Source organism: Saccopteryx bilineata, chromosome 5 (genome assembly GCF_036850765.1).
Source record: "Saccopteryx bilineata isolate mSacBil1 chromosome 5, mSacBil1_pri_phased_curated, whole genome shotgun sequence".
In the NCBI taxonomy this organism is placed as follows: Eukaryota; Metazoa; Chordata; class Mammalia; order Chiroptera; family Emballonuridae; genus Saccopteryx; species Saccopteryx bilineata.
In genome coordinates this window covers 6,773,361-6,800,977 of record NC_089494.1, presented here as the reverse complement: position 1 = coordinate 6,800,977, position 27,617 = coordinate 6,773,361, and the positions used below count along the sequence as shown (strand labels likewise).

Below are 27,617 nucleotides of genomic sequence, written 5' to 3'. Positions count from 1 at the left end.
CTTTGCAGTTTCTGCAAATCTATAATTATCTCAAACGAAAAGTGGACCTTGGGTGGGACACAGGCATTGCGCCTGGGCAAAGGCCAGGCCTCAGCCGGGGCTGCCAGCTCTCGGGAAGCGGTCCCCGTGGCACTGTCGGAGGGGAACACAGCCCGAGGAAAGGGCCTAGGTGCTAGCCTCTGTCAGATGTCACCCGCGATCCTGTTGTCGTAGGAGGAAGAACGCTGAGGCAGGGACCCTGGGCTCCAGTGGCAGGACTGCCGTGTGTGCTCGGGACAAGCTTCCTGACTTGTCTGAGCCTCCATGTCCCCAAATACAGAGTTGGAGTGGCACCGGCCCCCACCTCTGAGGGTGTTGAGAGAATCCAGCAGGAGCACCCATGAACGTGCTCGGCACAGGGAGTGCTTGAGCGAGCTGCCTCGCGACCTTCCTGTTACGTCATCGCTCTGTCTGTTTCCACGGCGTCCCGTGCACTGTCTTCAGACCGGTCTCACCCGTATTCACAGGACAGGGCACGTTCCCTCGCATTCTTCTGGTTTTGTCATTTGTCCACTCACCAGTTTTTTTCTTAAGCACCGCCTTTGGCGAAGACTCTGGCAGGTGCTGGGGATACAGTGATGGACACGACCGGGCAGTCTGTGCCCTCAGAGAGCCGAAGCTCTTAGTTTTTCCTGTCGCCCGGAGTCTCCCCTCTGTGTCTTCCAGGTCCTTGCTGTCCTGCCAGACTCACCCCGGGTCTCACCCCCTGCTCTCAGGTCACTCTTCCAGACCCCTCTCGGAGCTCCGGCAGCGCTGGGGGCGGTGTGACTTGGTCCCCGCTCCCAGCCTGAATTGTCCTTTCCCCCCTCCCATAGTTTCTGGCACAGTACCAAATGACACAGAACCAATGACACAGAATCCTACCGAGCAAGGGCTTGCTCGCCGTACTGTCGGACAGAGAGCCCCAGGGAACCAAAGGAATAGCTCTTCTGAAGCATTCTGCTCCCAGAGGAAGTCGCGGGCGGGGCCCATGGCTAAAGTAACAGAAATTAGCTATGAACCCTCAACCCATTTTTTCAATAGGATAATAATGGATCCTATATCAATCTTAGTTTTCATTGTCACTGCTTTTAAATTTTTTACTTCCTTCCTGCCATCGGTATTTTGCCTACCTGACTGGTGTTTCTTTTCTTCACCTTTCACAAACCCTGAGCGTAAGGAGCCCTGGACCCTAGTTCTGGTCCTATTACTAGCCAGCTCTGTGGCTGAGCCACATCAGAGAGAGGATGGTTTTGTTGAATTGGAAAAGCAGAGCTAGCCTCTCTCTCTCTCTCTCTCTCTCTCTCTCTCTCTCTCTCCACTGATTTGAGAGAGAGAGAAGCAATAATTTGTTGTTCCACTTAGTTCTATACTCATTGGTTGCTTTTCGTACACACCCAACCAGGGATTGAACTTGTGACCTTGGTGCACCAGGACAGCTCTCTGTTCTCTGAGACACCGGCCAGGGCCTCGTCTCTCTCTGTCTCGCTTGCTGTCACCTGAGTAGGCTTACCTGGCACCTGCAGTCTCCAGTCAGCACCCTGACCCTGGTGGGCCCACCCAGCTGTCCACCTCCTCCAGTCCGACCTCTCCTCCTGGCACTGGGCGGGGTGTCCGCTCAGCTCTCTGCTGGACAGAAGGAGGCCCCTCTACCCCGCTCGGCCATACTGCCTTTGCCCGCGAGCCTAGGAAGGCGGACACTCTGAGTGCCACTTGCCATCTTTTGTCTTTAGAATCTAGACAAGAGGAGTAAACTGCTTGAGCCCCCTGTTTGTGGAAGAAGAAATTGCAAGTGTGGCCGAGTGGGAAATGGACAGACTTGAGTGACATGGGTTTGGGTTCAGTTTCTGGGGCTGCTACGCGTAGCCTGACCTCAGGTAGGCAAGTTACTTCACTTCTCTGAGCCTCAGTTCCTCACCTTTATAATAGAAGTAGCAGTACCTGCCAACGTGGGGTTCTTGGCACGGTGTCTGGTTGAATGTGGAACCTATTTTCCTAGGGTCAGCCATCACCTAGAAATCCTTTGTTTAATCATTGCTTTGGGGGATCACGAAGAGTAATCAATGGTGGGATTTTTCTGCTGGAGCTTATAGTCTGTGACAGTCAAACAAATATACAGCTAGCAACATGACCCAACTCGAGGATGAACGCGAAGAATCAGACCACGGTAGGAGCGATGTTTTTGTATCCGGCTGCCGGGAGCCAGCCTCTGCCTTGCTCCAGCAGGTCCGTGCGGCCTCCACTTTCCCGAGGAGGGGTTTACAGATGAGCTGGTGCCGGGGCAGAGGGATCAGGCAGCCTCCATGTTGAGGCATCTGCCAGCCTGGCAGGGCCTGTAAAGCTTTGCTGTGGAGTAACGAGCCTCACGTGGGGCACAGCGGCCTTGCTACCTGCTGCCACAGGAGATCCAGTCACCAGGGGACAAGCGGTGCTGCCCTGTGGTGGGTGCCCCGTATCAGCACGGCTGCCGACAGCGCTGTGCATGCTGGTGGGCTTGTCCACGCAGACAGGTGACGCTTGCAAGCATTGCGTCCCCTGCTCAGTGCCACAGTGGTCCTGTGCGTGGAGAAGGGCTTCCCAAACACTGCTCCAGCTAAGAATTGAGACCTGCAGTCAGGGAGGTTCCAGAGGCCCCAGGGTTGTCACATTTGGGACTGGGCAGTCCCAGTCAGCTTGTTCCAGTATGTCATCTTCTACATTTTGATCTCAGCTCGTTATGAGAAATAAACCCAGGCCTTATTACATCAGGAACATTTATAGGGTATTTGCCACAGCCAGTACTGCTCTGAGGCGGTTTTCCTCATTTATTCTTCATAAAGACCCTACAAAGTAGGTACTGTTATTATCCGCATTTTCCAGAGGAGGAAACTGAGGTACAAAGAGGTACAGTGACTTGCTTGGGGTTATACAGCTAATAGGAAGTAAAGCCAGGATTCAAAATCAGATAACCCAAAGACGCTGTACCTCTACTTATTCTGTGCAGCCTCCCAGCATCGGCAGTGTGTATAAGTACACCTGTCGGCATTTCCTCCCTAATACAGTAGGTTGGGTCCCTGGCAGGGGCCACAGCAAAGCACGAACCCATAGGAGTGCTAGAAAGAGACCGTGGGCAGTCTAAGGGGCAGAAAGTTAGACCAGAGGGCCCCCCGGGTTTCTGCTAGGTATGAGCCCCTGTCTGCCCCTGAGTCCCAGCCCAGAGCCCCTGGAGAGACTGTACAAAGGTTGAAAGGAAAACAGGTTTCTGCTTAATGAAAATGTTCCTCTAAGATTACTGCAAAGCATTTTTTTACATTTAATATTATATCTAGTTTCTTAAATGGTTTTTAACTACGTTTGATTATTCAATGATTCTCTACCAAAGCTGATTTTTCTGTTAGCAAGGCAAATAGAAATTTGCTCGTTTTCCTTAGTACTGGGATCCTGGCACTTCCTAATAATACCCTCAACTAATCTCTTTAAATTTTTATTTTATTTTATTTTTGGTTTTTGCATTTCAACTTAGCTATAAACTTCCTTTTGTACTTTCTTTGAACTTCACAATACCCATGTGTTCTTTGGCTTTTACTGTAATTAGAATGGTATCTATTAGATTGATATGGTGTTCTTCTGTAAAGGAAAAGGTTAAATTATTTTGGATGAGAATAGGGACCTCAGTTAACCCCAGGTATGGGCCCCCTCTGTGTCCCTTCCAGACTGTTCCCACCAGTTTAGATAACAGGCACTTGGTGACTGGATGGTGGTGGGTGTTCTGCCAGGAGGCGCTGCAGAGCCTGCTGTTGCGGGTTGGAGCCGGGTCACAGGGGAGAGGGGCACTGACTGTCCCAGGGCCAGACGCGACCTTAGAATGTTGTCCAGACACTTGGCCTTGTCTCGGAGGAAGGAAGTAGAATTAGCATAGAATCATGTCATGAACTTGGACAGTCGCTCTTGGCTACATGAGACATCCCTATGTAGTAGGGTTCTTCACTGTCAACTCTTTCTCATGAAAACATCTAAGGACGTGAGCACTGGTCCTTCTGAAATCCTCAGAGTTTCTGTTCTCACAGATTTGGAAGGGACATTTTACAGGTGCTTTTGTCCACGAAACCTAGAAAATATCTCGCATTCATCCATAAACCAAACCACAAGAAGAAGCGAAGAGCAAGTCAGCTCCATTTTACAGGTGGGAAGATGAAGGCCTTCAGAACCCCACAGCCACCCTGGAGTCCGGGAGAGAACAGAGACAAGCCCAGAGCTGCTGGCTCCCAGCTTGGGGTTACATAACTCCTGACTCCCCAAGTCCTTGGAAACTGAGGCCAATTCCCTGGAAGATCATTCGGCTCTCTCCTGTTTTTTTCAAGAGGTGAGCCAGCTTGGTTACGGCTCTGAGGATTGTACGAGACTGTCCCATTTTCTCTCTTCCGTGAACTGAATGCCTGCCATCGTGATCATTGTTTAATCAGGTTGTATTCACACCTGCCTGGATCTCAGCTTTACACACGTTTGGTTTATGTTTTAAAGGACTTTATTTTATTTATGTATACCCTCACCTGTCTCCAAAAAGGATTTGAGAAGACTTGTAATAAAGAAAATGACCCATGAAATGAATACAGTGGAAAGAAGACAGACGATCAGAACCCAGGAAAGGAGGCAGAAGTCTCCTGCTTCGGGGGGAAGGGAGAGGGTTCATAAGGTTTTATCTCTTAAAACAAACCTAATTGAAAGTCAAGGGATAGTTTTCCTAGCTCTCACATAAGGCTTGATGCTGGGGACATTAAAGGTTATAGTGGACAGCCTGACCAGGCAGTGGTGCAGTGAATAGAGCGTCGGACTGGGATGCTGAGGACCCAGGTTCAAGACCCCGAGGTCACCAGCTTGAGTGTGGGCTCATCTGCTTTGAGAAAAAACTCACCAGCTTGGACCCAAGGTCGCTGGCTCGAGCAAGGGGTTACTCGGTCTGCTGAAGGCTCGTGGTCATGGCACATATGAGAAAGCAATCAATGAACAACTAAGGTGTCTGCAATGTGCAACGAAAAACTGATGATTGATGCTTCTCATCTCTCCATTCCTATCTGTCCCTCTCTCTGACTCTTTCTCTCTGTCCCTGAAAAAAAAAAAAAAAAAAAAAAAAAAGGTTATAGTGGACAGATTTTACATTTACAAATGAAGAAGGAGGTTTCATACGGCTATTTCTTAAAACAAACTTTGGTGAAAACCAAATGGTAATGAAAACAGCCTGAGGAAGGCGAGTGAGCTAGTGAACAGCCCCCGCCGTCCACACGCATGGCGCTCCTGCAGCCGGCCCTGACTCGAGGAGGAGCTGAGACCACCCCTGGAGTGAGCAGACAGCCCCTCACGCTGGCTGCCTCTGCCGGTTCCTGTCTCCCTGCGGTGTGGAACAGAAGCTGCGCTGCAGACCGCCCCTAGAGCTCCATGAGGCGTGAGGTCTGCAAGGGCGATGCTCTCCACTGTGTGGGTCAGGGCCTCAGGCTTCAGAGAGCAGGTGGCTGACTGGCACAGCTGACACCCTCTTAATGCAGAGGGACCCAGACAACATCTGCCCTCCGTGCAGGGGCCAGAGGCAGTCCCCACAGTCAGCTCGGGGGCTTCCCCATGGAAGCAGCTTTGGACGACTCCAGCCCCTGAACAGTGGTTGGCTGGGGCCCTAGGACACTGAGCGGAGATGGGTCTGGTCTGGTAATGTCCCAGCATGGTCCCCTTCTTTGGCCATGAAGATCACCAAACGTGCTTCAGCTGCGAGTCGATTGGGTTGCAAGTCCCTGCTTCTGATCACATGTGGCGCACACAGACTTGCTCACCATGCTTGGTGGTCACTACTGTCCTACCGTCCAGAAATCTGAGGGGCAACGACCTGGCCCAGTGACCAGGGGCGGCCTGGTTGGGAAAGCTGGGGCCAGGGAACCCCCGTTCTGCTGAAGGAGACCCTGGGATGGGGAGTGAGCCCTTCTGGGCTGTTCTCACCCAGCAACAGAGGCAGAGATGACCCGGGGCAGTGGCTCGCAGAGCTCTCCGGCCCTGGCCGTGCTGGCGCATAATGAAATAGCCCTCAGGAGAGGAGACAGCTGGACAGGCAGACAGGAGAAGCCAGACTTCTCTCCCGGGACTGGCTTGTTGACTCAGGCAGCCGTGGGAGGGACCAGCAAGCTTCGCCTCAGAGGCTCCTGCTGGAAGAGCACCTTCCCTAGGGGTTGACTCTAGCCCTAGAGACAGGCGGTTTTTCTCCTGAGCAAGTAAAACCTCAGCATTGAAGAGCCCTTGTGCTGTCACTTCTAACCGTAGTGAGAACAGAACGAGCTTCTGGAACAAGGTGCAGTGGGGTCAGGAGAAGTGGCCTTAAGTGAAAACACAGCTGCGGGGTTTGCAGACGGGGCCGCAGGGAGGCATCACCCAGCAGCAGCGGCCAGCTCGCCTCAGACCTTCCAACACTAATGAATCGGGAACTCCATGCTGCACAGGATTGAGTTTGATGGGTCCCTGTGCCAGCAGAGGGATGTATTTTTCTTGAAAGACCAAGGTGCCAGAAATCTCCATGATTACGTTACTGGAGCAAGGTTCTTTTTTGTGGTTTGTGAAGTTGAGCGTCAGGACTGCAGGATTCTCTTGCTCTTTCTCACTCTTATTTTTTCCAGGTCAGAACCAGAGCCTGGGGTGGGGAGGAAAATCCTGCTGAATGAGCAAGTTCTTTCTTAAAAAGCTCTCTCCAAGTCCAAGAAGACTTCAGTGGACTTAGGAAGAAGAAACTTAATACATTGCCATAGAGTCGTTGTGAAGCGAGTGAGAGCCAAGTCCACAGCATCTTTGTCTTATAAAAGAAAGCAAAGAGGAGATGGAAAAAAAGGAATAATGCTCAGGAAATCCAAACCAAACAAGGAAAACTAAAGAAGAAAAACGAAAGATCACCTCGGAGAATGTGAAGATTTCCTTCTAATGAGATTTTTCAATTACAAAACCAGGCTCAGGTAGAAGGGACTTTTCTGTTCTCTTTAAGTGCCATAAATGGCATACCTGAAATGTTTGAACTAGGGCGGGACCTGCCCCTTTCATCCCGAGAAGGAGTTGGACACCCTGCAGGACCAGTGGCCTGTGTGGAGAAGAGTCGAGCATGAGGCGCTGGAGGCTTCCCGGGCTGGTCCTTGACCCGCGTTTGAACCTTGGTCCTAATAGCTAGCAGATTGAAGCAAGCTCACAGGCCGCCCGGAGAACCCATGTTGGTTTGAACTGGAGCAAGCCTGGCCACAGCACTGCACTCTGCCTTTAGCAGCGACCTCGCTCAGTGCACCCTGGGAAAGGGACGCAGGGCTGGGCTCCGAGGTCTCCCCTGTCCGGTCATGAAGCAACCTGAGAGTTCCATTCAGACCATGGTCAGGGAGAGACCTGGTTGCCCATCAGAGGCCATCTTGGAGCCACTGTGGACAGGACAGGCAACTCCTAAACTTCTTCATGCATTTTTGCCCATCCAAAGTCAGGCTGGATGTTTTCAAAAACAGCAGAAGCTCTGAGCTAGTACCTTGCTTAGCTGATGGAGTTTAATGCCAAGTTGCTTTTGCATAATGTTCTCCAGAAAAGAGGCTGTTTGGACTGGCCTGTGGTGGCGCAGTGGATAGAGCATCAACCTGGCATGCTGAGGTTGCAGGTTCGAAATCCTAGGCTTGTTCCGTCAAGGCACATACCACGAGCAATCAATGAACAGCTAAAGTGGAACAACTATGAGTCGATACTTCTCGCCACCCCCCTTTGTAATATCAATAAATAAAATCTGGAAAGAAGGGGAGAGAGAGAGGGAGGGAGGGAGGGAGGGAGGAAGGAAGGAAGGAAGGAAGGAAAGAGAGAGAGAGAGAGGCTGTTGGGAAAGCCAGCTGTGTACCTGAACAGATTGAAGACTGATTTGCTCACCAGCCCAAAGGACACCTGGCACACCACCCTCTTCATGTCAATGTCTAGGTTGCTAGAGAAAATCAACACTGGGCAGATGGTTGCCACGCTAACTTCAGAGCCGTGGCCTCAGCTGGACCCTACGCTCTTGGCAGTCCTCGTGCTCTTCCCTGCTCACCTGTTTTTCCTATTCTCCAAAGAAGCAATTTCAGACCTTCATCACTTTTCTCTAACTTTCCTTCCTTCCCTCACCAAATCCTCCATTCCTTGCAGGTAATTTGACCTCCTAATTCTTAGAAATGAACAAAAATCAGAGCAGAACATTCCAAACCGCCACCACCCTCCAACCCCCTCTGCCAAATCCACAGAGAGGTCTGCATTTCTGCCCAGCTTCCCCGATGTCTACGGGGGCGAAGGGGTCTTCCAGGGGGTGCTGGAGTCTACGCCCCCTGCCAGCCCAGACATCTGGACTCCTCACTTATCTCTACGGCTCCTATAGTTTTGACTCCCCTCTCCATAGTGCCTCATCCACATCGGCATTTAAACAAGTCTTGGGCATCTTATAAACCCTCTGCTTCAACCCCACGTCCTGCGATCCTATCCCTTTCCACTCTGGTCCTCACCGTCGAATTTGCTAAAGAATTGCATACACTCACGACCCCCCTTTGCTTACCTTCCACTCATTTTGGAACCCATCACAACCAGATCTCCGCTCCCGCCACTCTCCTGAGAGTTTTTGTCTCTAATTCCAGAGGATTCTTTGCTTTGGGTGCTTGTTCTCTTATTTGACCCCTTAGAAGGATTTAATGCTGCCGACTGCTCCCTCCTTAAGGTGTGTTTCCCCTTGTCTCCGGTAACCTCATAACTGAAAACCCATGGCTTCTCGGTCCCCATCGTCTAGCTCTTAACTACAGCTGTCTCTTAGAATTCTACCCAAGACCCAGAGGCGGATTTAACGGCAGGCACACCAGGCGCACACCCTGGGCCCTGACTTCTGAAGGGCCCCACAAAACCCCAACTGTCCACTTTTTTCTAATGTAAGGGGCCCAATATTTTCTTCTGCGCCCGGGGCCTCCACTGACCTTAATCTGCCTCTGCCAAGACCCAATTTTGACTTTACATTCTCTCTTAGGACGATCTCACCCACTCTAATGGCTTCAGTTACCATTTACCTCCATCCAAAGGTTCCCAAGTTTGTAGCTCCAGATTACAGTCTAGCTCAGGGGTCCCCAAACTTTTTATACAGGGGGCCAGTTCACTGTCCCTCAGACCGTTGGAGGGCCAGACTATAAAAAAAAAAACTATGAACAAATCCCTTTGCACACTGCACATATCTTATTTTAAAGTAAAAAAACAAAACGGGAACAAATACAATATTTAAAATAAAGAACAAGTAAATTTAAATCAACAAACTGACCAGTATTTCAGTGGGAACTATGCTCCTCTCACTGACCACCAATGAAAGAGGTGCTTCTTCTGGAAGTGCGGTGGGGGCCGGATAAATGGCTTCAGGGGGCCGCATGCGGCCCACGAGCCGCAGTTTGGGGACCCCTGGTCTAGCTTATAAACTTCAGAATTATTTATACAGCTGCCTGCTGGTCATTCCCACTAAGATGACACCTTAAAATCGGCACTCCCAGCCCTGGCCGAATAGCTCAGTTGGTTAGAGCGTCGTCCCGATATACCAGGGTTACAGGTTCGATCCCTGGTCAGGGCACAGGCAGGAATCAACCCATGGATGCATGGATGGGTGGAACAACAAATCGATGTTTGTTTCCCTCTCTCTCTCTCTCTCTCTAAAAATCAGTCAATAAATAAATTTTTTAAAAAATCAATACTCCCAAACTAAACTCAAACTCTCTTCCTAAACCCGCTGCTTCTCATGGCAGCGAGTGGCCACACCATCTACCCCGCTGCCCAAGGGGAAGAGCTTGAAACGTTATCTCTGATGCCTCCCTCGCACTCACTTTATAACCGGCCCATCACCAGGTCCTTCAGTACCGGTGAGGTGGAAAGAATGCGGGTTTTGGTTGAAGTTCTCATTCTAATTGTGGTTTGGACAAATTACTTCTCCTTCCTCAGCCTCAAGTTCCTTACCTATAAAAAGGAAGTAGTAATACCTAATTCAAATGGTTGTGGTCAGGATAAAGGGAAGTCTTTACTGGTAGACATTCAGTAAATGTAAGTTCTTCATTCAGTAAATACGAGTTCCCTTTTGTCTGCTGTCCCTCTCCCCATCCCTGTTACCACCTCTGCTCACCTGTCTTGTTGTTGAATTAGTATATACATGGTTTCTTGACCTTGAGAATCTCCCTGAAATTAAGCTTCCTATATGATAGGGTTGCAGGTAGTGGCCATGACCCTCTCCTCCCTTAAGTGGACAAAGGGACATTGACAAACTAGATGTTCCAGATCACCTTCCCCAGGCATCTGGGTGACTAACCCAGGTGTGGAAGGTCCCCTAGCTTATTTACAGTTAATCTCACATAAATGGCTGAAAGATACATTTTTCCTTAATGACTACCAGCCCCCACCCTCAAATCCCCTATTTAACCCTACCTGTTAGAGAACCGGGGCTGCTCCTCCTTACGAGACAGCCCGGTGGGTTTCTTGTCATTAAAGCCTGTTACACTGGTCTTTCAGACTCCAATTGATTCTTTCACCATAACTCTTTCATGGCACAGGACTGTAGTTTATCTCACCGTGCTTATCATGAAGAATTTGGAGAATACAAAGAAAGAGAAGCAGTTGCCATTGCCATTTTGTATTGTTCCTTCCAGTCTTTCTTCTGTGCAGTCTTTGTTGTCATCTGTATAATTTTCTTGTATATAATCAAGTATGCATCCTGGGTGGTTTTATTTTTTATGTATCCAGATATTTTCCCAGGTTAATAAAAAGTCTTCATAAATATCAATAAATTCAAGCCTGACCAGGTGGTGGCTCAGTGGATAGAGTGTCAACCTGGGATGCTGAGGAACCAGCTTTGAAACCCCCAACATCACCAGCTTAAGTGCAGGGTTGCTGGCTTGAATATGAGATCACAGACATGACTCCATGGTCTCTGGCTTGAGCCCAGAGGTCACTAGCTTGAAGCCCAAGTTCGCTGGCTTGAACAAAGGGTCACTGGCTCAGCTGGAGCCCCCCCAGTCAAGGCACGTATGAGAAGCAATCAATGAATAACTAAAGTGCTGCAACTATGAGTTGATACTTCCCATCTCTCTCCCTTCCTGTCTCTCTGTCTCTCAAAAAAAAAAAAAAATATATATATATATATATCAATAGAAAAAGAAAACATCTTCATAAGTAGTGTAATGACTACATACTACTCTGCATGTGACTCTGGTGTAGTTTATTTAACCATTCTGCTATTACTGGTCTTTTAGAGAATTTCCAGCAAATAATATGGAGGTGAACAGTTTGGCAAAAAAAAAAAAGCTTTTCCTCCTATATATATAATACTTTTTCTAAGCCATAAGTTTATTAACTTGAATCACTGAGTCAAAGGATATGGAAATTTCTCAGCAATACAGTCTTTTTTTTTTTTTTTTTACAGAGACACAGAGAGAGTTAGAAAGAGGGATAGATAGGGACAGACAGACAGGAACAGAGAGAGATGAGAAGCATCAATCATCAGTTTTTCGTTGAGACACCTTAGTTCATTGATTTCTTTCTCATATTTTCCTTGACCGCGGGCCTTCAGCAGAACGAGTAACCCCTTGCTCAAGCCAGCGACCTTGGGTCCAAGCTGGTGAGCTTTTGCTCAAACCAGATGAGCCCGCGCTCAAGCTGGCGACCTCGGGGTCTTGAACCTGGGTCCTCCGCATCCCAGTCCGATGCTCTATCCACTGCACCACTGCCTGGTCAGGCAGCAAAACAGTCCTTTGAAACAGACTTGATGAATATAGGCCTGACCTCAGCTGCAAAGGGGGAGGTGAAGAGAAAAGGGTTATGTTTAATAGATTTTTATAAATAATTATTTTCTGTTTTACTGGAGAAGGGCTGGGGAGAACCAAGCAGTGCCCTGTAGGGAAACCACACCTTCGACCTGAAGTTCCTGGCTTCATGATGGTAAAGGGCTTGTTTCTGTTTTTGTATTTTCATCTGGGTCAGTAAGAGGACAAGCCATTCCCACGAGCTTGCTTCCCTCTAAGGAAGAGGAACATCGGCCAGCATCTAATGATGCAGATCATTAGCTATTGTTAATAGCCTTGCAGTTAGAAACAAGTTATAATAATGCATCCTCCTAATGTGCAGTTAATTTTAGTGAAAATTTCCCTAGTGATTTAAAACCCCAGTGAATTGGTAAATCTGGTCATTGGCTCTGCACTTGGAAATGTTCAAGCTGCCGTAGCCAACTGGGCTCTCGTGGGACACACAGAAGCTCCCCGAGCCCCGGTTTCCCAGAGATACAGGTGGAGTTCTACACACACCTGAGCACTCCACCCCCTGCCCCCTTCTGGAATCCGGAAAGAAACTGAGATTTCGTTACTCGAGTTCTTGTTCCTGATCTTTCCCAACTAGAGAGAGCTGATGACACCTCTGTGTTTACATATCCAAAACCAAGCCTTTGACTCCCTATCCATATACAAGCTCAGTCTTCCTACCCAGCAATGGAACAGCCATGGGCTGGTTGTTCTAATCAATAGTTGAACCGTCCCTGATTTCTTCATTTCCATCCTTACCACTCCCCAGCGTCAAATTCATCAGTGTGTCCTGTCAGTGCTACTTCTAACCGCTCACTTCAGGGTCAGATCTCCTGTGTTCACCCCTGTCCGTCTTTCCTGCAGCCCTCTGCTCCCCGCCCCCAGTCCCGCCCACCTGCGGGGGTGGGGGGGTTCGTTCTGCTCTCCCCTGCAGGCTGGTCTCTACGTGGTAGCCAAAGCATCACTCTGATCATGTCAGCCACCCCTCCTTTAAAACATGCCCTAGGCCTGACCTGTGGTGGCGCAGTGGATAAAGTGTCGACCTGGAATGCTGAGGTCGCCGGTTCAAAACCCTGGGCTTGCCTGGTCAAGGCACATATGGGAGTTGATGCTTCCTGCTCCTCCCCCTGTTCTCTCTCTATCTCTCCCTCTCTCTCTCTCCCCTCTCTCTCTAATAAAAATGAATAGATAAATAAAAAAATCTAAAAAAGTAAATAAGTAAAAAAAAAAAATTTAAAAAAAAAAAAAAAAAAAAAAAAACATGCCCAAGGCCTTCCTTTGCTCAGAAGGTAAAGGCCAGAAATTCTACTGTAGACAAGAAGGCCCTGCGCTTCCTGTCCCAGCCTTCCTCCCCAGCATCCCTGCCCACTGTGCCAACAAGGAGAGCCTTCTGCCCTCCCAGTCTCCCTCCCCACGTTCCCGGTGACCCTGTCCTTTCCTCATTCCTAGTCTGGGTCCAGTTGTTTACTTCTGTAGGAACATGGGGGCGTTTTCCTGCTTCAAAGGACCTACTCTGATTTAAAGTTTACGTGTGTGTGTGTGTGTGTGTGTGTGTGTGTGTCTATGTGATTCATGTCCATCCCTGTCCTAGATGGTGAGATCTGTGAAGGAGGCCTTTCTGCTACTAGTCCCTGGTCTTTCCCCATCAGCTAGCTCAGTGTCACAGAGTAGGTGCTTACAGATAAGGGGTTGTGTGCTAAGTGAATGACTAGAGTCCTGGTGACAGTCCTTGTTGCCCACAGTGCCCTCGTGGGGCATGGGCTCTCCCCAGAGCTGGCAGGCCTGGCTCTCCAGCACCCCAGCTGCAGGGAGCATGGTTTGCTTGTTCTCTTACTTTATTTATTTATTTTCATTCCAGCTGTCAGGATGAACGGGGAGTGCTGCCTAAAACTTACCCGTTTTTCCCTTCTCTCTTTATTTAGCTGAAGCTGGCTTTCACTCTGGACCACGAGACTGGGTTGCCTCAAGGATGTCACGTCTACGAGTACCGCGACAGCAACAAGTAAGCCACTCAGTGGGAGGGTGTCCCCTCACTGCAGCCCACAGGGGTCGCGCCTGTGGGCTTCCTTACCCTGGGCCTCCCCTACCAAGGGCCTGTCCGGTTGACAGTTGCACTTTCTGCAGCGGTACCAGGGAACAGACGGCGGAAGAATGTTTCTCCTCTGATGTCTGTCTCTTTTGCCCCTAAGTGGAGAACTTGAAGTGCGTGCTTGTGTAAGGGCGGTTGTGGTGTTTTCGGTGTCTGTCCCGGGGCAGACCTTCCTTCCCAGGCCCCTGTGTCCCGCGGACCTGCCCCCGGGCCTCTGGCCACGCCTGCCGTGCTGGTTCACTGCGTGAGCTCAGACTTCACTGCAGTTCTGTCTGACTGCACTGACGAGTCGAGGTTTCACTGGAAACTCCGTAGCTGGCGGGGAGGGGTTCTGAGCACCGCCGGAGACTGGACCCGGTGGCCTTGTTAGAAAGCCGGCCCCCGGCATAGGCCCGCAGCCGCCTTCCCTCCTGGCAGGCTGCACCCTTGGCTGTGCGTTTCTGTCCCTAGACAGTGAAAGCAGTGGGGAGTGAGGCAGAGGGCGTGTGCCCGGGTGACGACAGTGACCGTGACGATGATCTCTGATGGCGGCAGCCACCCCTGAGGACCGCTGCGGGGTGCTGGCGAGTCCGGGGCCATTGCAGTCGTCCTGCTCGGTCCTCGTGGCAGCCTGAGTCTCCCGTCAGCAGAGGTGCGCTGGGCGGCTCTCGCGTTTTGTTTCGTTTTTGTTGCCTTTGTGGGAGGCAAAGCCAACATGATCATGTTCACTCTGGGAAGTGAGTAGATAAAAGACAACTGCTGTTCCGAGCTGCTACCTTTGGAAACCCTAGTCAGTGTCGAGAACAGCCCCAATATGGCCTTGAAGACAACACGCCCTGTTCTGAGTATGTAAAGATCCAAGCTGTTTGATCTTACCCAGCGGAAGGAATCCAGCAGCACGTGCCTCACATTCCAGAGGAGGAACTCGTGACCCCCGGAAGCTCTTGCTTAGTTAGGGCTGAGATGGCTTCTGGGGCCTTGCTGACCAACTCCTCACGCGGGTCACTTTCAAGGCAGGATAGCCTTTGTAATTCATCTCTCGGAGGACGCCACGGGAAGCTGCTGTGGACCCCCCGTTCCCACCAGATCAGTCGTTTAGGACAGGCTGGCCATGCCCCCTTGAACGCGCCAGCCCTCCCCTTGGGTGGCGCTTCCCAGGCAGCACAGGCCATGGGGTCAGAACTGCCATCTCAGCTTCTTGTCCTGCTTAGTTCAACAGAGAAGTAGGGCTGGCTTCTCTGGAGGCCAGGGACAGGCAGGGACAGTTGAGCGAGTCTGTGGGCAGCAAGGGTGAGCACTGCTTAGATAGGAGAGACATCAGCCCTAAGCTGCTGAGCACCCTGTATGCCCCTGCTTGTCAGTCAGTGCCACCCTGTGCTCCCTGCTGCTTGCTGGGTGGCAGCAGGTGGTGCCCGGGCATGGAGATGGTGGCAGCAGAAACAGATCGTTGGGCCCAGGGGTGTTGACGACCCCATTCCTGACCCGACTCTTCACTGCCTGAGACAAAGGTTGGCAGGGTTTCTGTTCAATGGGAGAAGGGCACCAGCCCACCTTCCTTTAAGGTCATGTGGTCCAGCGCCAACAACTCAGGTTGTCTTTGGAGCCGAGAGGAGAACGTAGCCTCGCGCTGTGTCTTGGGCCTCGTTATATTACACATGTATTAGAGCAAGCAACGCAAGAGGAGGATTTAGGGGTCACAGATATTGAGATGCATTGGCCTCCAAAGACCAGTGAAAGAAAACGTTTGTGTAGGAAAGTATGTGATCTGTGCCTCAGTGACTCCTCTCTATGGCTCTGTCTTGCTTGTCTTAGAGGCAACGTTGGGGTTTGTTCTCAATCCATACACAAATTCCCTAACTTCTCAAAGCCTCAGGTGTCTTCACCTGGTTAGAGGGCCTGATGACATCCACCTGGCATGACTGGCATGGGGACTGGGTGGGATGACATGTTAAAGAAGCCATCGCTGCCTAGCGTGTAGAATGCCCAGAGGAAGTGGTGATGGCCCGTTCTTCCCGGAAAGGAAGTCACCCCACGTGTCCATCCTGCTTCCCAGAGCCGGCAGGGCGGCAGCGCTGCGCTCGGGGTGCAGCTTAAGCGCAGAGTGCTGATTCGGGGGAGGCTGGCACCCGCGCGGGCACCTGTCTGGAGACAGACTCCTGTCCCCCGCGGGCATTGGGAAGTGAAGCACGGAGAACCTGTGAGCTCGACCGTGACTTTCTCTCTCCCCAGGCTCTGCCCGTGTCCCTCTGTTCACTCTTAGGGTCACTTCCCCAGGAGTGCTGGGATCCCAGTTTTGGTGTAATAGTGGTATTTAGGAAATGAGGGTATTTGCCCTGGTCCCAAGCAACCCAATTACATGAAGGCAGCAGCAGAGAGATGAGGTTCTACAGATGAAAAAGTTAGCCTGATATCTCAATATCAGTTTGGTAATAATTAATTGTTGAAACCACTACTTGTTTTGTTCATTTCAGTGCCCCCAGTGACGAGCCCAGGACCTGGCAAATACTGCTTGATGAAGGGGTTGGGGGGCGCTTTAATCCTTTTAGAGAGAGAACCTAACTATTGGGGAGTCAGGTCTCTTCCCAACCTTTGTCTTTTCGTTCATGGAAGGATTGTGCTGGGGATTAAATTACTCATGACATCAGGGACAACCAACTGTCTTCTTGGATGGTTTATGGATTCTAAAGAAGTAACATGCAGAAGAAGAAGCTGGAAAAATTTGGTCTAACTCAGAATACAGTAGTCCTCGTAGTTACTCACATCAGCTGCCTGCCGTTGTTTGCCTGGGAGAGAAGCACAGTAATGACCGTGAAGAGCAGTCACCACGCCAGGCAGACTGGCCGGAGCTGCGTTTGCTTGTAAGGCTGCGCTCCGCTCATGTCTCTCAGGTTTCTGGTCCACGGAGGAGAGAGGGTCAGGAGCTCCCACGTCCTGACTACCCGTACGCACCTGCACTGGGCCACAGGCTTACCCAGGTTACTTCTAGTTCCAGAACCACTCCAGACAGATCTTCCTGTCGCGGTTTGACAGATTAGAAAATAACAGCAAATTAAGACTGAGAGTCAGAGAGGTTAGCCTGCCCGAGGTCACACCGCAGTCGAGAGCAGAGCTTTTACCCCCACTCCGGTAGGTACCAGGGCCCACGCCGCACCGTCTCAGCCCTGCCTTTCTCTGCACAACCTACAGCCCGGGGCTTCTGATTCCAGCCTCTTCCATGCTGTCCTGCCCCCGAGCTCTCTGTCTGGAGACGCTGGGATGTCTCGTCCCTGCAGACCCCTGGGTAGAGAGACCGCCTGGTCTGTAGAACAAGCTCTCGGATTGTCACCGTGAATCCGAGTTTGGCCAGTCACTCTCTGGGCAGGTCATCGTCTGCACTGTGATGCAGCCTGTCCATGAGGGACACGGAGGTGACGCGACATCTCGGGGTTGGGGGAGAATGGAACGAGGCAGCGTGGGAAGCGGCCATGTAAACTGGAGAGGGTTTCGGAGGCGTCAGGGCGCTGCCCGCCCTTGTACCTGCCGGGGTGGCCATGCGCCAGGCTGGCAGACCCAGGCTCTAGCGGTGGGCTGCCTCTCTGCCTCCCATGGGCAGCTGGCCTCACCCTGGTCCGGAGACTCCCTGACATGCAGCCGGCTCCCCCACCTCCACCTCACTCTTGGGCTAGGTCAGTGTGCTAAATCAATGAAACTAAATATTTTGTTTTTTCCTGCCTTGCTAGATGACTCATTTTGGCCCCTTAAAACCTATGTCATCAAAGCTGATGGCCAACATCTAGGAGTGTCCCAGAGAGAGGTCCTTTGGGATTGACTTTTCTCAGCTGAGTGCCCCTTCTCGCTTCATGCACCCACACTGAGGGACAGCGTCCTGCAGCCTTCCCGAGGAGAGGGCCACTGGTCCTCCTGTCCTCCCCTGGCCCCAGCTTATGGGCACCTTGCAGCTTGGGCTGCTGCCCGTCCTGGCAGCAGGCGGCTGAGGCGAGGCTCTGGGCCCTGCACACACCCCTGGATTCTTTCCTCTGCCCTGATCGTGTCATCCTTTCTGGACCTGGAGGCTGCCCAGCACCCTGGCCAGCCTCAGGGGACCAGCCTGCTCAGCACCCCCTTGGTCTGCAGACACTCCGCACGGCAGGGCGGACCAAGGGGACAGAGCTGACTGTCACAGGCCAGCGCGCGTCCTCGAGCCAGTGGAGCTGCTGGTTGGAGGAGTCTCGTGTCCCACGGGAGCACTCCTGCCTCAAGACCCTTGTGCTCAGTCACCCTGGGTCTCTTCCCAACAAGGAGCTTGGAAAGCAGTGAATGGGACGGACTGCCACCTCCACTGTCGCAGGGCACTTAGGGTTCGGCGGGTCCTCCCCTCAGCTAGCGCCTCAGCAGGTCTTGCCGCTCAGCTGGTGGTATGACCCAGACCTTCACTGCGAGGTTTCTGAGCCCTTGTCGTATCCTTCTCGGCAAGGTTGACACGTACACCTGTGAACAGCGGGGCAGAGGAGTGCCAGGCGGTTCCCTCGGGTCCCACACACTTCCCTCCCTGCCCCCCCCCGATCTGGGGTGATTGTCATTGCCCCCCATTGCTCCATGGTGACCCCTCCTGACATGTGCTGGCCCCTGAATGTTTGCTGTCCAGAGAACCCTGCAGTAGCCGTCACTGACAGTTCAGAGGGACCCTCTGGCCTCTCATGTCTCGGGCTCCATCGTCCCTGTGGGTGTAATGAGCCCACCTCTGTGGCTCGCAGTCCTCCCCGACCAAACTCCTCAGTGACGCTGGCATCTCACAGGCCGTTTCTGGTGACCCTGGGGAAGGGCTGTCCTGCAGGTGCTCCTGCAGAACACAGGGCTCTCTCTGCTGGGCCATCTGGACCCAGCAATACATCATCCCAGCCTGGCCCCTTCCTCGGCCCGGGTGCTTCCTGCCTTCCCACGTCGCTCAGCCTTGGCCCTCCCTCTCTCTGGGACCCTGAGGACCACCCAGCAGCCGGCTCGCCCACCCCCTCGGGTCTTCGCCAGGGTGCTGAATTCCACATCTCAAGAAATTACTCCAGATCAGTGAATCCTGTTCATCTGCTCTTCTTTCCCAGTCTCCTTGAGCAAACCTCTCAATTAGCAACTAATTCTCACTCTTGGTGGAGAATTACTTCCCTCCTCATCCGGCCAACACCCCCCAGCTGGGTGACCCCAGCATTTAACCCTAGTGGGGAGCCCGGCCCCCGCAGAGGCAGTGGGGGGGGGCCTCTGCCTGCCTTCTGGGCAGGGCCTCGCTGGCCTGACCAGGGAAGTGTGGGCTGCCTTTCTGTAAGCTGCCAGAGAGGTCCTCTGGCTCTTCCACTCAGCTGTTAACCGCTTGTGGAGGGCCCCCAGACTACACCGTTGGTACCCCGAGGTGTACCAACGTCGGGACACCTCGCAGTGACCAGCCAGCTGCATGGCCCGGGCCCCCCGGGCTTTCAGATGCTTCACTAGTCCCAAGGTGATCAAGGCGTGTTCCAGGACGCCACTGGTGATCCTTTGAGGAGGGCCACTGCTTTGTGCCAAGGGCTCCGTGCCCACACACCACTCAGGAGAGTGTCCCCTTTGCCTGCCAGGGGACAGTGAGCCGGTCCCCAGACCCCCTCTCTCTGTCTTGTTTCCTCGGGTTTGCTCCGACACCTCTTGTGTCAGGTCAGGTCTCCCGGGAAGCGGGTCCCAGGGCAGGATTCGATGTGCGGGTGTCCTGAGGGGACCCTTGGGCCTCGGCACAGCTCTGACCCCAGGGGGGGTCAGAGCGGGAGGAGGAAGGCTCCTGTTGGAGGAGTCCCACATCTTGCAGGACCCCTGGAGCTCTCGGTCACTGAGCAGGAGCGGCCCACGGAATGTGGCCTCTGCGCAGGTGCGGTGGCAGTCACAGGGGCGCAGCTGGCCATCGGGCAGTTCATGCCCCCGTGGCAGGAGCGCCAAGCGGGAGGAGGGAGCAGGGCTCCTGGGCAGAGCCTGCTCTTGGTTCACTCCCCCTTCTGCTCGATTCTTTCTCTTTCTTCACCTAAATTCGCAGAGAGGACAGGTCCCAGCAGCGCTGACAACTTCAGACCCACACCAGCGCTGCCCGGGACTTTGGGAATGGCCCTCGGTGTCTGCACCTAGGACCTGATGCTGGCTCCTCAGGCTAAGCGGTGACGTTACCTGAGAGCCTCCAGACCTCCCAGGGACACCGCCAGGTTGGAATGAAGAATGCCTTGCTTGTTCCTCCGAAGCCCGTGGTTAGGAGGAAGGGAGCTGGAAATCAGGGAGAGAAGGGGCTTTGGGGAAAATTGGAAGCAGTCTGGAAGTGACCTCATGGGAGCAAGCCTGGAGCTGTGCTGTGCGTGTTGGGGTTGGCCCCTTACCGTGCAGGTGTGAGCTCACTGTTCTACATCACGGCCTTTACCTTCAGGCATCGCTGTGCTCAAGTTGCTGGTATCAAGGACATGCTTCGCCACCTTCCCCACTATGCAGACAGGTGGGGGGCTCCCTCCCAGCACCTCCATGCAGCGGCAGTAGTGATATCGGGTGACAAAATGCAGTGTTCACTTGACCTCAGCTTTCCCTGCAGGAAGGGGAGGGGACGTGAACACTCCCATCTTAGAGAGAGGGCAGCTGGTTCCCTGGGAGGGCCCTGCCCAAGGCCAGGCTCGGAACCAGAGGTAGAGCCAGCACACTTCTCCCTGGGATGCTGCTGCCTCCACCACGTGACAGCCGGCGGAGGGGCCTGGAGCCGCTCCACGGAGTCATGCTGAACCGCTGCCCGTGGGTCCCCGCAGGGAGGGCGGCCAGGCCCGGGTCAGCGTGGCCGCCTCCTGTGTTGCTTACATTACCTTGGGGTTACAGTAACCCAGTCTCCCACAGATGCAGAGCAGCCAGGGCAGGGAGAAGCTCTTAATCGGCTGTGTGCGTCAGCACCCTTTCCCTGCTGCCCGGACAGGGATGGGGGAGGGACGGAGCCTGAAGCCGTGTTTGGGAACGCTGGACTGCCTCCACAGAGGACTCCGGCCGCCGCTGGGCCAGCGTGCTGAGCCGTCCGTCCCTGGTGATCACCGTGGTGATCGCTCGCTCCGCGGCTCCTGCTGGCTGGCTAAGTTTCTGAGACTAGAACGGGTCAGAGGGAGAAAACGTGGAGCCGGCCACAGTGGGGAGCTTGCGCTGGACAGAAACCGGTGCAGGCCCAACTCGGTGTGTGCTGTGACTTAGCAACCCACCCCCGCGCTTTTCCCGCATGGTGCCCACACCGGAAAATAGACTTTTACAGGAAACTCACTTCTGTGAAACGTATTTTTGAATTATGACATGCATAGAGAAAAGTATGCATCTAGTTCAAAGAAGTGGTAGAATGAACGTACCCATCCACGTAACTATCACCCAGATCAAGAGATAGAACGTCTCAGCACCCCAGGGCCTTCCCTCATGTCCTCATGTCCTCACTCTCATCCCAAAGGAGTCCGTCGTCTTCACTTCAAACACTACAAATTAGTTTTGCCTGGCCTTGAGCTTTTTGTGAATGGAGTCGTTCAGTGTAACCTCTTTTGCGTCTGACTTTTCTCTTCCAGCATTATGTTTGAGGATTCATCTTTGTTGCTCCATCCAGCGATGGCCCATTCTCTTGTATTGCTACAAGGCTTTCCTTGTCCGAGTTCATTACCGTCTGCCCAGTCTGCATTGATTCGGTCAGCACTGGGGTGGCTTCCAGTCTGGGTTTGTTATAAATCTGCTTGTCTGTGTCTTTGGGCACATGTGTGCATGTAAATCTTTTGAGTCTGTAACTAAGAGTCATAGAGAAAATGCCCCTTTGACAAATACTTTCAAACAATTTCCCCCAGTGGTCGTAGCAGTTGAGCACTTTCACCTGCGACTTAGAAGGCGTTGTATGGTTGTTGGCCACTTGGCAGAGTGCCTTTTCAAATTTTGTGCCTTTCTACTGGGTTTTCTGTTTCTTCTTGTTGATTTATATTTCTCTCTGTTCTGGATATATGAGTCCTTTGTTGGTTACACATGTCACAAACATCTCCTACGCAGTAGCTTGCTTTTTTACTCTGGTGGTATTTTGGTGAACAGAAGTTCTCCATTTCAGTGTTGTTCAGTGTGCCAGATGTATCAGATGGTTCGTTCTTTTTATATCCCATCTGTATCGAAATCCTGAAGACGTGTGTAAGAGGGCTCTGCGGAGAAACAGAAACAGTGGGATGCATACATTTATGTATATAAAAGGAGATTTCGTTTCAGGACTCAGCTCATGCGGTTATGGAGATGGAGGGTGGAGAAGCCCCATGATCTGCTGTCTGCGGGCTGGAGACCCAGGAGAGCTGGCTTGGTAGCTCCAGTCCGGGTCCGAAGGCCCGAGCACCAGGGTCAGCCTGGCGTAGACCTCAGTGTGGGGGCAGGAGATGAGGTGCGACGCCCGGCTCCAGAAGTGAGATGGGAAGAAGGGGACGAATTCCTCCTTCCTCTGCCTCTGTTCCGTTCAGGCTTCCAACAGATCAGGCGATGCCCACCAACTGTGGGTGGGGGGACGGTCTTCTTTACTGAATCCACTGGTTCATATGCTCGTAGACACACCCAAAGCTGCTTCACAGGCACTCAGAAATAATGTTTAATCTGGGCACTCCGTGGCCAGTCTAGTTGACACGTACAATTACCTATCAAGCCCTAGCCAGTCAGCTCAGCCAGTTAGAGCATCATCCCGAAACACCAAGGTTATGGGTTTGACCACCTGGCTGGGGCACACAGGGAAGCAACCAGTGAATGCACAACTAAGTGGAACAACAAATGAATGCCTCTGTCTCTCTCTAAAATCAATAAATTAAAATTTTTTAAAAGATTAAAAAAAAAATTACCAGCCCTGGCCGGTGGCGCAGTAGAGAGAGCATCCTCTTGGGGGCATCGAGGTCACTGGCTCGATGCTGGGATTGCCGGCTTGATCCTGGGGGCATGGGCTCCACCCTCAACTTGCCAATTCAAGCTCCGGTCAGGGCACATATGAGAAGCAATCAATTGCTGCACAACTAAGTGGGACAACAAGTTGATGCTTCTCTCTCTCTCTCTCCCTCTCTCTCCCTCCCTCCCTCCCTTCTTCTCTAATCAATGGGAAAAAAATAATTACCCATCAAATTTTCCTACATTATCTTCTAGAAGCTCTGTTTTATACCTATGATTTACTCAGAATTGGTCTTTGAACACGGTATATAGAAAGTTTCATTTGTTTCCACATGGATACCTAATGGACCCAGCATCATTTGCTGAAAAGGCTTTCCCGCTGGCCCACGGTGCCACCTTTATCAAAAGTGAAGCTCCCCCATGTGCATGGATCTGTCTCGGTGCTGCATTTTGTGTCACTGATCTGTAGGTCTGTTCTTGGGCCAGCAGCACACGGCCCTGACCTTCGTACCTTTGTTAAAAGCCTTGATGTCCAGTAGAGCTGCACCCCCCACCTCGCTCCTTTTCTGTAAAGGGTATCTACGCTATTCTCAGCCCTTTTAATTTTCATGTAAATTTTAGAATCAGATTGTTACTTGCCACACACATGCACACAAACCTTCTAGGATTTGTACTGAGATAGCTTTAAATCTATACATCAACTGGGGGAAATTGAGATTTTAATAATACTGAGTCTTCTACTCCACAGACATCATCTCTCTTGGTCTTTATTTGGGTCCTCTTTAATATTTCTCAATAATGTCTTATAATTTTCTATATAGAAGTCCTGCTCACCTTTCCTTTGATTACTTCTAGGTATTTGATATTTGTGATACTATTTTATAATGGTATTTATAAATTTCCTTTTCTCTTTATTGCTGATATATGGAAATACAGCCTTTTTTTTTACCCTGTATCCAGTGACCTTGCTAAATTTATTTATTAAATTCAAATAATTTCTTTGTAGATTCTTTTTGATTTTCTATTTACCCAGTCAGGTCATTTGCAAATAATGATAGTTTTACTTTTTTCCCCCCAAATCTCACAGCATGTATTTCTTTTTCTTGCCTATTGCACTGTGCAGCATTTAGTGTAAGTGATGACAGTAGGTATCCATGTGTTGTTCGGCGAGAAGGATTTTTACCACAAACTTATTTTTTGATTATGAGATTTTGCACTGGAATTTTCTCTATTATGCACTTAATTTTAACTTGTCCCCTAGGTGAGCTTTCAGTTCGGAAATACTTGTAAGTCTGAAATGTGGCGATGGTGTTTCATAGCCTGGGAGCTAGATGAGTAGAACCAGTTTTTTTGTTTTTGTTTTTGTTTTTTAGAGGAAAGAAGCTGATGTTTGTCACAAGGCTGTGGCTCCTTGTTTTAACCTTGTGAAGAAGAGTCTGCTGTGTCTGTTCTACAGAAGGATCTCGTGGCTGGCACAGCTGAGCAGAAACTTAAAAATGCATTGGACCCAAAGTTCAGGATGTTCTTACTACTCCCCAGTTTCCTGGGAAACGATTGAATGTATAATCCCCGAAAGTCACAAAATTATCTTTTTTGTCTTAGATCTGCAAGAGAAAAGTTGTTAAACTGCTTCATAGGTATAGTTAACATCTTTTCTGTTCTCCTCCTCCAACTCTTTGTATCACTGTTATCTGTCTCATCCCACCTTTATCTGATTTGCGTTGCCGTAGAAGCAAACTTGAGCTGCGTGTCTCTCACAGAAAAGGAGCCCCCGCCTCCCTGCAGCCCTCCTCAGCCACCCGGCTGAGCCCCTCAGCAGGCCGGGCACAGGGCCTCCCGTAGCCTCTGCTGCCACGTGTGTGCTTGTCTGACACCGGAAGGGGTGGGGGGCTGGTGACTGAGAACGTTGCCCCCTCCCCACCCCAGTCCGGTGGCGTGGGCCATGGCTCAGAACTGTGTGTCTTTAACTCTTCATCATCTCGGCGGTCACAGTGTGAGGATGTGGGTCCTGTGTCGATGCACAGACACTGTCCCTGCGGAGATCTGGAGAGAAGAAGGAAGAGCAGAGGGAGGGTGGGGACCCGAACCCAGACCAGCCGTGGGCTGGCAAAGTGAGGGTGTCCTTGTTATTCTCACACCCTCCTCTTGCAGCCCAAATAACTACCCAAGGATGACCCAAGAGATTTCCCTGAGGGACAGAAAATTCTAGGACACCAGGAGGTCTCGAAACTAAGCACTTGGAAATTCTCAAAGACCTTATTAAAGAGAGTAAATGTTTTCTTGGTTGATTTAACACAGGGTTACATTAAGTAAACAACTGTTTTTCCTTCTTGGGTTAAATTTCTTTTGTACAACTCTGCCTTTTTTTTTTTTTTTTTCCTCTTCTCATCTTTTTGCAATGACTGCAGTTCTTTCCATTCTAGGAAGCCTCCCGGGGCTGCTGCAGTCCTACCTCTTAGAGCCCTTTGGTGGTTTTTTTCCAGATGCTTTTTAGCACGTGGTGACATGCTTTGACCCCAAAGAGAAGATGGGCAGAACTAGCGAATTTGTTTTCTCTGTCCATCTACCTGCCACATCTATACCTTTGTCAGAATTTCGTGGCGTGGCTCGTGTCTCTTTTCTTGCCTCTCTGGGTATCTGTCCATCCACAGATTTGTATCCAGGGTGGGGGGGAAGACTGCTTTTGGCCCCTGAGGCTAACTTGATGAGCTGATGGCTCAGCGGGGTACTTTTTAAACTCAAGGAGGCCTGCCACTTTCCAAGACTTCAAGGAGTTCTAGAAGAGGCTGGTGGTATTCAGGCTGCTCCCTGCTTGATGAACAGACTCACTCAGTTCCCGGCAGGTGGACACGGGCCTCCAGCCCCCTCTGTGCAGGTCTGTTGCGCCAGATACATGCTCCAGGGCATGTCCAGATACTTAGAGCAGCAAGTCCCTCTGTGCAGACACTGTCTTTTGGGTCCCTGGAAGCCCAGAGCCCTCGCCCAGGCTGCAGAGACTGGAGAGACTCAGGGAGGTTAGCCTGTACAGGAAACAGGCCGCAGAATTACGTGCTGGCCCCGAGCCCAAAGAAAGGTACCTGCGGCTGTCACCTCGTGCAGCTGCCTGGCAGGGGACCAGAACGTGCTTGGCTCTCTGAGCTTCTGGCTGTGCTGTCGGCAGGGGAGTGTTTCGGATCTGTCTTCGCTGCCACTCCCCAGCTCCCTGGGGCCTTGTGGCTTTTTCTTGGTGGTTGGGCAGGACGCCTCCAGAGCCTGAAGGAATTGCTCTGCCTGATGACAAAGGCCATCCGTTGATTTAAATCCCCTCAAGGCTGCTTTGCTTATTGAAGAAAAAATGGAACATGGTCACTCTCTTCCCAGCAGGCTTCTGCAAAGGTCAGCACCCAGGTGAGCAGAGAGTTCTCAGAGTGACTCAGCTAGTGCCTGCTGATGGCCGCTGAGCGGCCACTGAGCCCGGTGAAAGGAAGCAGTGGGCTTCCGCAGCTGCTCTGAGCACACAGCACCGCAGGGCCTCCCCGGGCTGCAGAACACGTATGGCTCCGCCGACCCCACATCTGCCCAAGGACGTGCTGGGCACTGCTGGGCCAGGCTCCAGGTTGAAGATGAGGGAGACATGGTCTCTGTCCTCCAGGTCCGGGACGGCCAAGCACGGAGTGGACTGGGATAGCAGAGGACATGACTCGTTTCCTGGGACCGAGGTCCCTGCTGTCATCACCCTGGAACTGAAGGACCATGGGGAGACTCAGAAGGCTGCAGAGGCGGGCCACCAACTCACCCTCCGCCTCTCCCTCTTGGACTGCAGGCTTTTCTGCGGCTTGCGACGTCCTCGGGCGCCTTCGGGGTGTCTCCTCAGTGTCTCACAGGTGGCAGGCCAGCCATGGTTGTGAGGCGAATTCCTTTACGTTTGAGCCTTGTGGAACCTTAGGGGAAGAATTATTATATAGAACCATATTTTCGCCTGGAAATGGATTTATTATTTCAAGTACCAAAACTTGCGATTTACGCACCTACTATTTGTTTTGATAACGTCAAATGGACATAGCATAGCCTTTGAAAGAATTTAGGGTCATTCGCAGTGTTTAGGGTGTGGTGGTGAGTGTGTGCCTGTGGTCCGCTGTGCCGCTCGGTGCCCTCTGCCTCTCTCTACGCCGAATGCCCCGCGGTGCCAGGGAGGCGTCTCCACAAGACTTTCTCTGCCCCGTTTGTCTTGGTGTCCACCTTCACAGTCACTTGTCACTTCACCACTGTGCAGAAGGAGCCCACAGCACCCTCTCCAGCCTGGTGTGAGCGTGAAGGCCCGTGGGGACGTGAGATCAGTTAAGAAGCCAAGTGGAGGGTTAGAATTGTTCAAGAAGAGAAGGGGCTCTGAGGGACTGCCCTTGAGTCACATGTGACGCCCGACTCCCACCCTGTGCTGGCTGCTCTGTCTTTGTTGCTGTTTCCCTGGTTCTGCCCCGTTTAAATATTCCAGATTGTGTGGTTGAGTTCCAGACAAGCGAGATGACGTGGTGCTTTTTAAATCGACTTTGGACTGAATTGTGTAGTGTCCTTGTCACGCTAGGAAGTTCCTCCTTAGTTTTGACAGCCTTCCAGTTTCATCTAAATCTATTTCTCTCATTAGTCTTCAGCCAAATCACAGACGGGTTGGCTGGTTACCATCTTCTGTGTCGTAAATATTCTAAGAAACCATCAAATTTTTCAGTGTTCTGTTCTTGAAGCTAAAGGATTCTTCACCATAGACTTTTTCCAACTGATAGCGTCATCAGATGGGACTCTTCCGCTGTCCCTGTCCCCTCAGAACCACCAGTGCCGTCCTCTGTGCCGGTGAGCCGGGCCCCTGCCTTTAGCTTCCTGGTAGA

General features: G+C 51.6%; 1 protein-coding gene across 1 annotated transcript in view; it reads left to right on the top strand.

The window, feature by feature from the left end:
• DIS3L2 (DIS3 like 3'-5' exoribonuclease 2) overlaps window positions 1-27,617 on the top strand; it is a 334,423-nt gene that overhangs the window by 286,477 nt on the left and 20,329 nt on the right. Inside the window, exon 14 of the mRNA XM_066233727.1 lies at window positions 13,736-13,815. Coding sequence (XP_066089824.1) covers window positions 13,736-13,815 — 80 coding nt within the window. The remainder of the gene's footprint in view (window positions 1-13,735; window positions 13,816-27,617) is intronic.